Source organism: Prinia subflava, chromosome 13 (assembly GCF_021018805.1).
Source record: "Prinia subflava isolate CZ2003 ecotype Zambia chromosome 13, Cam_Psub_1.2, whole genome shotgun sequence".
Taxonomy (NCBI): domain Eukaryota; kingdom Metazoa; phylum Chordata; class Aves; order Passeriformes; family Cisticolidae; genus Prinia; species Prinia subflava.
In genome coordinates, this window is record NC_086259.1 from 13541243 (window position 1) to 13553913 (window position 12671).

At 57.2% G+C, this 12671-nt stretch overlaps 1 protein-coding gene across 1 annotated transcript; it reads left to right on the forward strand.

The window, feature by feature from the left end:
- Positions 1-538: 538 nt before the first annotated feature.
- Positions 539-12510, forward strand: FA2H (fatty acid 2-hydroxylase). The gene is made up of 7 exons (XM_063410675.1): positions 539-861; positions 6641-6736; positions 8421-8563; positions 8671-8777; positions 10050-10222; positions 10718-10970; positions 11635-12510. Exons 1-7 carry the CDS (start codon positions 589-591, stop codon positions 11712-11714), a joined length of 1125 nt encoding a protein of 374 aa, XP_063266745.1. The 5' UTR covers positions 539-588; the 3' UTR covers positions 11715-12510.
- The last annotated feature ends 161 nt before the right edge of the window (positions 12511-12671 follow it).

A 12671-nucleotide genomic window follows, 5' to 3' on the forward strand; every position in this document is an offset into this window, starting at 1 on the left:
TGGCCTCTGGGTGGCCCCAGAAAGGACCCTGCTCTCCTGGGGAACTCTGAGATTGGACTGGGGTGTCCCCTGCCTTGGCCACCAAGGACGTTGGAGGGGGACTGATAACTTGGGAAGGGTGATTTGCCCAGGGGTGCCCTATACCCCTCTGCTACCACCCCAGGATGCCCTCACAGCCTCATCCCTGCCCCAGGGATGCCCATTCTGCACTTCCACCCCGGGATGCTCCAGTGCCCCCATAACCCATCCAAGGTTGCCCAGACCCCCTATTCCCCCACCCTGACGGTACCCATGGGCCCTGGGGGGCACCCCCTGCCCCTGGGGACGCTCATTTCCCCATTCACCCTGTGGGTGCCCTGTGCCCCTGCCCCCGCGCTGCCTCTCCACGGGTGCCTCGTTCCCCCTTTCCGGGGTACCTGCGGTGGGGCGGGGCTCCCCACAGTCCGTGGCTGTCCAATGGCGGCGGCGGGGCGTGCCCGGGGCGTGCCCGCTCATATGCATGTATGCAGATGAGCAGGTGCGGGCAGAGCGCGGCGGGACGGGACGGGGACAGGGACCGGGACGGGGACCGGGACCGGCGGCGGGGCCATGGCCACGGCCACGGCGGGGCCGCGGTCCTTCAGCGCGGCCGAGGTGCGGGCGCGCTGCGCGCAGGGCGCCTGCCTGGTGTCCTGCCACCGCCGCCTCTACGACCTGAGCGGCTTCGTGCGGCTGCACCCGGGCGGGGAGCAGCTGCTGCGCCGCCGGGCCGGCACCGATGTGAGCGCGGCGCTGGACGGGCCGCCCCACCGGCACTCGGAGAACGCCCGCCGCTGGCTGGAGCAGTACTACGTGGGGGAGCTGGAGCCCGGCGACGAGCAGGTACCGCCGCGGGGCCGAACCGGGACCGGGGGGGACACGGGCTACAGGGGAACCCAGGGGTGTATGCAGTCTCTGTGGGGTGCCTCAGGTGCCGGATCCAGGGTGAACAAGGGCTATGGGGTGCCCAAGGTCCCGGATCTGGCAGATACTGAGGCTATAAGGTGCCCCAGGTGCTACTCCAGGATGTGCAGGGTCTGTACAGGGTGTCCCAGGTCCTGATCCAGGATGAACAGGGTCTCTCTAAGGCATCCCAGGGCCGGCATAGACAGCGTTTCTGTAGGGCACCCCACATCCCGAGACTGGGATGTCCAGGGATTATAGGGTGCCCTAGGTCCTGGGTCGAGTTTTGATAAGGTTCTCCAGGTCTGCTCTCTCTGGAATCTGAGCAGTCCCGAGTTTATAGAGCATCTCAAGTCCAGAGTGCATGGAGTTGAAGTTGTGCAGGGTCTAAACCAAACCTGTATGGTTTAGACTCTGCACAGTAGGGCACTCCAGGTCCAGGCTTCTCAGCATCCAAGCTGTTCAGGACATACAGGGATTTGGGATGTACATGGCAGGAAGTTTCTTGGGTGCACATAGCATAAAAGGTGTTTACTGCACCCAGATCTCAGTCTGAGCTGTATCAGACATGATGTATGCTGAGTCTGAACAGGACAGGACCCATAGGATCAGGCTCTGCAGGGTCTGGGATCTACAGAGTGTGAGGGATGAAGGGGACAGAGCATGTTTGAGGCTCCTGGCACCTTGCATGGGCAGTGCCTGAAGTGCGCAGGGTGCCAAGGTCCCACGTGCCTCCTGGCTCCCAGGAGTTCTGTGGGGCCTGATGTGCAGGGAGCCCTATAGGGTGCCAGGTGCACAGAGCCTGGTACTCCACAGCCACATTCCACCCTGGCCATGCTAGGAAGCGGGGCTGATGGGTGGATCTGAGGTGCCGATGTGGCATGAAGGTGTTGGGGTCTTTGGAGGGATGCAGGAGATGGAGCTCAGTGTCAGTTTTAGCAGGACTGTATGGGACAGGACACCCTTCCTGGCACTGTCAGCACTCAACCAGGGACCAAGGTGCAGGGCACTGGGGTGTGCCAGTGGTGAGCAGCCACTGCTGAGGAGAGGAGCTCAGCCATCTCCCTGACTGCCTAGTGTGGTGCATGGGTGTCCATGACACAGCTCTGTCCCCACTGTGCCAGTCCCGCGCTGTCCAGGCAGAAGGGAAAGTTCCCTGGGGAAGTTCCGCAGCCTCCGGGTGGCACTGGGCACTCCTACCCACTTACGGGCCCTCACCAGCACGCCGTGGGCAGGATGCTGAGCGGCGGGGCCAACCCAGCCCCCTTCACCCGCCCAGCAGCGCGATCCCCTCTAGACATCCCAGCGATGTCGGTGACCGGCCGGTCCCTCTGGACGATTGTTTGCTCTCGCTGGGTGCCCTCCCCAGGGCGCAGCCTCAGCCCCAGAGCCACAGACAGGGCTTTGTTTCAGCCTCGCTGCAATGCCTGCGTTCTCCCCGGATGGATCCCGGCGATGGCAGCTCCTCTGTTGGGACACTCGCTGAGCCGCCGCCTCCCTGCGGGCGTGACGAGCCCAGCGGGCTGGGCCAAGGAAGGTACCGGCAGAACGGGTTCTGGCACCGAGGGGCGCTGCCACCATCCCAATGCAAATACGTGGCGTGATAACGCCAAGGCGCAGGGAGGTCAGACACTGCCTGGTGCCAGATAAACCATCCCAGGCTGTAAAGCACAGGGGAGTGATTAGAGCTGCCTCCCGCATGGTGAGGCTGTGTCCGGCATGCACTGATGTGTGAGCTGCTCTACCCTACTCCCCACCCCCAAAAAATCCTCTCTGAGGAGAGGTGATGCCCCTGGTGGTGCTTGGGTTCATGCTTTAGGAGCTTTGGGGCAGGTGTAGCTGTTTGAAGGAAGTGTTACACTGCCCCAGTCCGGTTCCAGATCCCCACAGCTCTGCCAGTGCCTCTCCTCACCTGTTGAGTGTCCCAGGGCTGCATCGTCCCCATGCTGAGGGATTCGGAATGCTGTGGTCCCACAGGCATCCAACATCCTCCCCTCTTCCCCCAGGAATTTCCAGGATTTTGGAAAGGGGGAAAAATGTGTCAATGCAAGAGAGATAAAGAAGATAAGATCCAGCTTTCATCCCACTGGCTTTTCCATGCCCCTTCCTGTGGCTCTCTCCTACAGGCACAGGTCCCTTTTCTGCATCACCCAAATCCTTTTGGATAAGGACAAATTAATCCCTAAACATTTTATCTATGCAAGCAGGACATATAGGGGAGATCAAAGTGACCAATAATTACCTAAACTAGACAGTGAATTTTAACAGTCTCGTTAGAAGGGAACTGGATCCTCTAATTACTCTTCCAGTTTGAGCAATGAGTGACTTTCATCACAGCCTCTTTGGAGTGCATGACGTGGCTGTGAGTCACAGTAAATCCTCTGTCCTTCTCATGTTTAGTATCCTTCTCTTCCTCTTGCCTGTATTGCTGCACATCGGGCTCTCCCCGGCTTTGCATCCCAACCTGAGCATGCTTGGACGTAGGTGGGACACTTGGGGCACCTCTCCGGGAGTGATGTAACAAGAAGCAGCTTTTTATTGCTACTGTGATTAGGAGCTAAATTCACCTCCTTTTAATAGCCCTGCTGCACCCAGTGTTTAATGGGCTAAGACAGCATCATGGGGCCATCCAGAGACCTTAGAGCATGATGCTGTCATGCTGCGAGGGTGCCCCCACAAGCAAGGGCCTTGCTTGGGCTCTCTGCACCTCCTGGGGTGTCCACATGCTACATGCCTGTACCTGCACTGCCAACAGAGCTTGTCCCATGTGGACACCAGCAAACTGAGCCTCTGAGGAGCTCAGTGAAGGTGCTGGGGGCTCTGGGGCAATGCAGAGATATGGTAGGACTCCTCTGGGGTTTGACTCACTGGGTAAACAGGTGGAAAATATTCCTGGGTCCAGGCTTTTGGCAGAGCAGGCAGCATCGCCCTGTCTGGGCCAGGGGGAGGTTTCCAGCTTCTCTGCCTGTGTCCCAAGAACACTAAACCCTGTGCTGGACCACACCTTCTGTCTGTATCTGCTCCCATCACGGCTGGATTTTGGTCTTTTAATGCCCCAAGCCCTGATGCAGGACAGCCCTGGGGTGGCACAGCCAGTGCTCTCCAGCTGGTGCAGGACCAGTGCTGAGCTCCCTGTCTGACCCTCGCAGGGCAGCTGGATGCTCACTGATGGATGCTGGGCCACCCAGTCCCTGGATCATGCCCTGTCCTGGGTATTTGGCCCTGCTGTGCACCATCAGCACCTTGCTGGGACTGCTGCTCACTTACAGTTGCAGTGCCTTGTAGGTGTTAACTTTCCCTTCCTTTCATCAGGCCCCTTGTTCATCTTCCCTGGCAGGACCTGTTTGCCTGCAGACAGCTCAGATGCATCTTCACCACCCACAGGTTACAGCAGAGTCCAGCTCAGCACGGCCCTCCAGCCTCCTGACCCACCTCCCATTTGGAGGAGAACGGGCAGAAGCCCCAGCACCGGTTCAGGTCCCACAGGGCTCGATCCCAGCAGGGCTCCTGCGTGTTTGGGGCAGGCAGGAACAGGCCACCCTTTGGGGAGCCAGCTGGGACATGCCAGCGTGGTTTGCATCCTGGTTGCAACACAGCTCACGGTCCTTTCAGTACCAGCCCCAGGGTGAGCAAGAGGAGAGCCTTCCTCCTGCTCCCCGGCTGAGGAAGAGGAGGGGTAGGAGATGATTCAAGTGCTGAGAGGGAACTGCCATAGCACACAGGGCAATGGTATCTGACTGATATCACCCAGCCCAGGTGCTAGTGGTGAGGGGGGATGTGAGCCCCCTGGTCCATCTCCCTGACCTGGGAGGACCAGGAAGGCTCCAGCCATGACATGGTGCTCAGGCATCCGTGGGCAGGGGAACTGGAGGTGTGTGAACATTTCGGAAAAGGGAGGAGAGGTGCTGGGCATTGCATCAGCCCAGCTTTCTTAAGCATCCTTCCTGCTGCTGGCTAGGTTGTGGTGCAAGCGTGAAGGTGGAGAGCACAAGCCCATTGCTTGGGGCATGGGTAAGCCCTTTCACTCTCTTAAAGCCAAATTTTCTTCCAAAGCACAAGCAGGGAAGAGGTAAAACCATAAATTCACCATGCTTTGCTGGATTTTAAGACATCCCACCTGCCCTAAGGTTTTGGAATGTCTGGATAAAGGACAGAGTGTGCAGTGTGGAAAACAGCAGTAGGAATCCTCACTGAAAAGTTTGGTGGTAGATGGCATCCGCTCTGCCTGCAGTAAAACTGATGCCAGTGGGACTCCAGCCTGGAAATACTGGCTGGAAATATCCCCTGTCCTTCCCTGTCCGCTGCCTCAGAGCTGGGTAATGCAGTTCATGTACCAGCAGAATGAGGCTTGAAATCCAGCTAGGCCAGGAAATGGGGTGAGGGCACAGCTTGCAAGGAGTGCCTGCTGTCAGCAAACAGCGCCTGAGCCCTGCCTTGGTGTCCCCAACCAGGCACAGAGTAAAGTCCTGACGTGCTGGCAAGGTGACACTGGTTTTCCTGCATCCCTCTCCCTCCTGCAGCTGCCAGGGCAGTATTCCCATCAATAGGGTGGCAGTGCATCCCTCTTGGAGCAGTGGGGAGAACATCCATTGAGGAGCTGGGAGAAAATCCCTCCTCTCTGGAAGTGGCACCACTGGAAGCCCCGTCGGGCACGGCTGTGCTGCGGCTGCCGAGCCACGCCGTACCCTGCCCTGGGTTAATGGGTAACTCAAGGTGACAAAGGCAGAGAAAAGGCATGTATGGCACGTCCTGCACGGGGAGCCAGCCCTGCTGCCAGGGGGCACGGCTGGCCTGGGGTTTGCACGGGCACGCTGCAGCCTCACCAAGCCCCCCATCAGCGGCACGGCCGGCACCGGAGCTGGCACAGCTACAGGAAGGAGGCTGGTGCTGGCAGCTGGCAATGTGTTTGCTTCCAAGCATCAGACAAGGCAGGTTTCTCCTGTTTCTCAGCCTGCCCTGGCAGTGGGACTGCAGCTGGGTCTTCATCCTGCCACCACTGCACCAGTGCATCCCCTGTGCCTCAGTGTGCTCTCCTGAGCCACAGCCAAACCCCGTGCCTCATATTCCACAGCCCGTGGCAAAGGCACCCAGCCCAGTGTCACTCTGTGAAGGACACTGTGTCTTTTTCCCTGGACAAGGTCCCTCCTTCTGTGTTTTTCCTTGTGCCCACAGCCACGGTGGTGGCACCTGTTGTACCACACTCCCCAGGTCTGCCAGCCCAGCTTTCTGAGGCACCAAAAAGCCAAAACCAAAAGCTGGGCTTTTGTTGGAGATCAGTGGGGTGGGAGGAGGGAGCACTAACCCAAGAATGCCCCTCACTTTATTGGCATTGGCAAGGTGACCTCTGCTATGGCACTGCCCATTTGCAGGGAAAATACAGCCTCAGGGCCCAGAGTTTCTGTGTTGCCACCCTGCAGCACCCGTGCTGTCCTGGCCAGGCAGGGGATTCCGAACACTGGGCTTGACAGGAGGCTTCCAAAGAGCCCCGAGCCCGCGATGCTCAGCGCACAGTCTGAAGGGCAGTGCAGCTCACAGGCAGCTGCTTCCCTCAGAAAACCTGCTCTGCAGGAACTGACTGACTTAAATTCATCAGAATTCTCTCCATATTTGTTTAGCAGGCAGGAGCTCACTCTGGCTGTACCCGAGTGCTACAGGCATCACCAGCCCCAGCTGAATCCACCACTGGTGCTTCACCACAGGGTTTTCCTTCTCTTTTCAGAGCCTCTCTGAGACAGTGGATGAGAAGGAGGTGATTGCTGCAGCCCAGACTCCAGAGCAGACAGATCTCTGCTACAGAACAGTGGATGTGGAGAAGGTAAGAGCTCTGGAGTTTCTCCAGCACACTGTTTGCCACAGTGCTCCTGGGAAACACCAGGTCTCCTCTTCCCTGCGTGAGTGCTGGATTTTTGCTGGCCTCCTGGATGGGAGGGATGGTGTGAGGGAGCTGAGCTGATCCAGCCATTTCTGCCCTTTCTCCTGGTGTGGATGGCATTGCTCATACTTTATTGCACAGGCGTGGCCAAGCTGGGAGGCTCCCATGGCAGCAGCATGGGAGAGATTCCTGTCTCTGACAGCGGCTGTGCCCTTCCAGAGGGAAATGTTGCCAAGCCGCACCTTGCTTGCTTTTATTGTTTTCTTGCTTTATTTATTTTATTACTTTTTATTTTTTTCCACTTGCCTGAGCACTCATTATGAGCAGTAAGGGATTCCCCAGCCTGGGCAGGGTGATCCCTGTGTGTGTAGGGTGCTTCCTCCCCTGACAGTTCTTTTCAAGCATGCCATAACAGTGGGGATTTGTCCCCAAGGTGCCTTTGGCTGTCCCCGTCCACCATAGCACCATCTGGTCACCACACCTTTCATGGTCCCAGCTGGTTGGTGAGCATGCTTTTATCTTGTGGAAAGTTGGGTTTTTTTAAGAGCAGGAGAACATCTTTCACCCCAAGTTAATATTTTATCACTGAGCACCTTTAAAGAGAATGTGCTATTTCAAAGTGACCTTTTTGCTTTAACTTTCCCCCTACCTCTCCAGTGGAGAAGGGCTCTCTTCTCATCCCAGCTTGAGTTGTTTCCCCTCCTGTGTGATTGTGTTCATCCCTGCCTGCAGCAGAGCCCCTAAAACGCCCACAGCCATCCTGGGTCCTTGCCCTAAGATGCCCCAAACTGGCAGCAAAACCCCAGGTGCCAGATTGCTGTGCCAGTGCTGCCTGGCACAAGCAGCCCAAGAAGAGCTGCCTGGCCCAGGGCTTGGCCAGGTAAGCATGGTTTCAGTCCTGGCACAGGGGTGGGACCAGGAATCCACCTTTATCTGGCCAGGCCAGCAGAAGATGCACCCAGAGATGCTGAGCAGTGGCAGAGGTGGTGCTGCCAGTTGTGCCTCCCTGTTTTCATGCCATGCCAACAAGTGTACTCTTCTTACTCTTGCACCTGAGTTCAGCCATGCACAGCAGCAGTGCTGGAGTCTGTGTTCCCATCCTGTATCCCTGATTCCCATCCCTTCCCACTTTGCTCCTCACTGGGTTTCCCAAACAGCTGTGATTGCCCCGTGTGACCTCTGCACAAGGAGAAATGTCCTTGGCTGAGGCAGTGCCATGGGGATGGGATCCGTGTGCCACCAGAGGTGCTCTGCTGGGGAATATCACTGCTCACTATCTAATCTTGGCAGCTCGAGAGGCAAAGAGCCTCAGTTATCAGGGCCTGATACTGAGCCAGGTCTGGGTACAGCCACCTTCACCTTGATCTGCTGGCAGGTACCTGGTGGCACAGGGGTGAGCTAAGTCCTGTGTTTGTGGGTAGATGGGGCTGATGTGTGTTTAGCCTCTCGTCTGCCCTGTACTGGTGCGTGTGGGGAGCTCAGGGCACCTTGAAACCAGCAGCAACTGCTCTTGGGGCAAGGGAAGGGGTTTGCAGCCCAAAATCCTGCAGCAGCAGCTCAGCTTTGTGCCTGGTACTGGGATGGTTTGTGGGTTCCACAGCACTACAACCACTGTCTACTCCCTCAGGACCTGGTAGACTGGCAGAAGCCCTTGCTGTGGCAGGTGGGCTACTTAGGGGAGAAGTATGATGAGTGGGTGCACCAGCCCGTGGACCGGCCCATCCGCCTCTTCCACTCGGATTTCCTGGAGTTCCTCTCCAAGACAGCATGGTGAGCTCGCAGGTCTGCCCTTTGCCCTGGATGGTGCCTGCCCAGGGAGGGGGGATGGCTCACCAGCCAGCAGGATGCTTCCTCTGACACCTCCTTCTACCCCACAGGTACGTGGTGTTCATGGTATGGACGCCCGTGGTGCTCTATCTCAGCTGGGTCAGCTACACCTCCCTTGCTCAGGGCAACACCAGGCTCTTCTCCTCCTTCACCACAGGTACGAGCAGCAGCAAAGCCTTTGGGCTTCCATTACAGACCCACTCTGGGTCCAGGGGCAGGACAGCCCTGCGTGGGCAGGGACCTGCATCCCTTCCTCATCCCTCCTTCTGTCCGTGCTCACCACAAGCCATTTGCAAGAGCCGCAGATCAGCGCCTCTCCCCTGTGGCCACCAGTGTGCCCCCTGCATGAAGCCACCTGTGCTCGCCCACCTCCATCCCCTCCTCTCACGGCAGGATTTGGTCCCCCCAGGAGATCAGTAGAGGCACAGAGCCCTCTGACCGGGGCTGCAGCCCGCGTTCCCTCCGTGCCCGGCCCGAGCCGTGCCGGTGCTGGGTGTGTTCCAATCGCCCACCCCGGCCGCGCTGGATGCCGCCGGGGCGGGTGAACAAACCCGGCTCTCAGCGCCGCCGGCGCCTCACAGTGCCGGGCTTGTTTGCCCGAAACGCCTGCCCGTGAATCTCCCACTGTCTGCTCCCTGCTCCCCCGGGAATAATAAGCGTGGCCGGGGCAGGCTGTCTTCTTTGTTGTCTTTTTTTCTTTTTTTTCTTCTTTTTTTTTTTTTTCTTTTTCCCTGGGTTCCCTATTTTTTTTGCAAGGTGCCACCCAGTGCCAGCTGTGCCCGGCTGTGGGGTGGGGAGCGCCTGCTGCACAGGCACCCCCTGCTCCTTGTGGCATTCATCACCTTGCTGCCAAGTTTTGTGGGTTTTTGGTTTTTTTCCTTAAAAATAAGCGGGTTTTGGGGGAATCCAAATTTTGCTAGGAAGGACACAGGACTGGCAGCCAGCCCTGAAAGGAGGTGGCTGAAAAATGTTCTGCGGGGGAAAGTGCCCGACAAGTCTATTCTTTTTCCCCCCAAAAACTAAACACCAACACCAACAGCACTGTTCTACTGTCACGAGTGCTGCCTGTGCAATTAAGGTCCCTCCTGCCTTGTTCTTGTGGGTGAAGCAGCTCTGTAATGATGACGCAGTCCCTAGAGCGCACATCCAAGGCCCTGCTGGCATCTGAAATGCAGGGAACTCCCCCCACTGGCTTTCTGAGGCAGCAAGAAGCTGATTGTTCCTGTAAATTAATGGGAATCAAAGGAAAATGGGGTTTAGAACAGTGCTTGGACAGGTAGCTCCTTAGAGAAGCTCAGGGCAGGAGGTGGATGGGAGATGGGAGGGAGGAAGAGCTGAGCATTGCCCTGATGCCAGTGGGAGGAAAGTGATAGATAAAAGCACCTGCATGTTTCCTGCCCTGCTGACCACTGCACATCTCGTTGTGTAGAGTACTCCATCCCCGTCCACAAATACTACTTCCCCTTCATCTTCCTCCTGGGAATGATCCTGTGGTCCCTGCTAGAGTACCTCATCCATCGCTTTGTCTTCCACATGAAGCCACCCGCCAGTAACTATTATCTCATCACCCTGCATTTCTTGCTGCATGGGCAGCATCACAAGGTGAGTCGCAGCTCCCACCTCCGCTGGCGCCTGCCGGGCCGTGGGAATGGTGGCCTTTGCCCCACTGGAGCTGTCACTGCATGGCCTTTGCCCCTGCAGGGCCTGTTCGTGCCTGTTCAGGGTGACTGGTGGCACCCCAAGCGAAGCACTTACCCAATACCAGCGAGGGCTGCAAAACAGCCTTGGAGGAGCTGGAGTTAAATTTTCAAGCTGTGTGGTTGGGCAAGGAGGAAGACCAAAAGAGCTGTAGGCTTCCTCTAGCTTTGTTGGAGGAAAAGGCCCCATGGAGCTTGGGCACCTGCCAGATAAAGCCACCACCTGCCTGGGCACCTTGGCATGCGTGGGGGGCTGCTCTCACCACTGGCTACAACTTAGGGGAGGGTTTTTGGTGTTGGCTTCTCCCAAATGGAGAAGAAGCTCCTGATGCTTGGCAGGGAGCTGGGGGTGGTAAGGTGAGCTGGGAGCTGCCTGTCCCACCGTCCTCTCTTCTTCCAGTCTCCCTTCGACAGCTCCCGCCTGGTGTTCCCTCCCGTGCCGGCCTCGCTGGTGATCGGCTTCTTCTACGGCGTCCTGCGGCTGCTGCTGCCCGAGGTGCTGGGGCTCTCTGTGTTTGTGGGGGGCCTCTGCGGCTACGTCATCTACGACATGATGCACTATTACCTCCACTACGGCTCACCCAAAAAGGGCTCCTACCTGTACGGCCTGAAGGCTTATCACGTCAAGCACCACTTTGAGCACCAAAGATCAGGTAGCGCCACATCCCCCACACGTGCTGGCAGGGGCAAGGGCTGTCAAAGATCCGGTCTGCCTGCATGTGTGCAGCTAATTGCTCCAAAATATTTGGGATTTGGGATGAGGAAAGCCAAGCACTGCACTGCTGGGGAAGCAGCATGTGAGGTGCTGCAGCCCATGGAGATTTATTTCCTGGCTCTCAGGTTGAGGATGGGGAGCCAGGTCAGTGCAGGGGTGAAGGCAGTAGCCTGTCTCACTGGTGGGCATCAGTGCTGCCTGAAATACCAGGGCAGAGGCCAAACTCCCATGTTGCTGGGATGTGGGTGCCTATCCCTGCCCGAGGCAGCATCTCTTCCTGCTGGGAGGTGCTGACGGGTGTAGGGTGAGGCCCTGGGCTTCCCCAGATCCACCCCACACTTTCCCTAGTCCAGTGCTTGCTCAATCTGCCCTTTGCCCGGTTTCCTAGGAGAAAACGCCCCATCCAGATAAGCTATCATCCATGGGGCTTGTTGGCATGGCCCTGCCAGCTCCTGCTCTCTCTGCTCTTCCTCCTTGTCCTCACTCTGCCTTCCTCCCTTCCCAAAATGTGGACACTCCTGCCTCACCAGTTAACACAGAGCCCTTGCAACACCTTGATGATGGTGGTGCCGTGGGCTGAACTCTCTCTTCCCTGCCCACAGGTTTTGGCATCAGCACACGCTTCTGGGATTATCCTTTCCGGACACTCATCCCTGAGGAAACCTTCAAGAAAGAGGACTGACAGCCCCAGCCCAGTGCTCAGCTGCTGGCTCTGTACCCCCTGCACTGGGGCTGGTGTCCCTCCCTAGCCCCCCAAGAGGCCAGCTGGCCCCTGGGGGCTGTGCCACAGCAGTGGCAGCAGATTTCAAAATGGAGCATCCCTGTGGAGTGCTGTGGTCCAGCTGTGGCACTGGTGAGGGAAGGGGGGGCTGAGGATGAGGAGGAAAGAGGAGGAGGAGGCTGTGGGGTTCCCTGGTGCACTCCTGCCCCCACCTCACTGCCCTCCCGCTCCAGGCTATGGATGCACGGGCAGATCTGCTGCCTGAAAGATGAAGTGCCTGATGCTGCCCTCCCTCCTCTGCCCTGGCACCTTGCCGAGCCCCCATCTCTCCTGGGGTGCCGTCTCCCCAGGGCATCCAACACACTGCAGTTACCCCTATTCCCTCCTAACTCATGCCAACGGGATTCCCTGTCCTGGGTCCTTCTCCCAGCCTGATCTCTGCACAGGGTTTTCTTAGCCTGCAGCCCTTTTGGGGTGGGTCCTGCAGCTCTGGACTGTGCCTTTTTCTAACCAGTGCACCCATACTTCTCTGCCAGATTTATCAAGTTCATGGTTTTCATAGACACTGGCTACTTGAAAGTCAGACTCCAATGAAAAGAATTACTATGAGATGCCTTATTTGCTGATCCTGTGATTTTATTTTTTATTACTTTTTCCCTAATGTTTATGGAAGATATTTAAAGGTTTAAAATAAATTTATATGTAAAACTGTAGACACTACAACTGTAAATAAACTGTATATTTTGAAAAATAAATCTTTCTAAAAAGGGTCTGGCAAATGTATCCCTGAAGGCTGCTCACAAGGCTGTTCTCCCATTATTCGTGTGTCCCTTTCCAGGTGTTGATGGCCCTTGGAGCCACCATTTCTGGCTCCCCTCATCAACCATGGTGAGGTAGGAGATTTGCAGGTGATATTCT

Coding starts and splice junctions, on each gene's coding strand:
- FA2H (XM_063410675.1), top strand. CDS start 589: ATGGCCACGGCCACGGCGGGGCCGCGGTCCTTCAGCGCGGCCGAGGTG. Junction 862..6,640: donor TGGAGCCCGGCGACGAGCAG/GTACCGCCGCGG, acceptor TTCTCTTTTCAG/AGCCTCTCTGAGACAGTGGA. Junction 10,971..11,634: donor CTTTGAGCACCAAAGATCAG/GTAGCGCCACAT, acceptor CCCTGCCCACAG/GTTTTGGCATCAGCACACGC.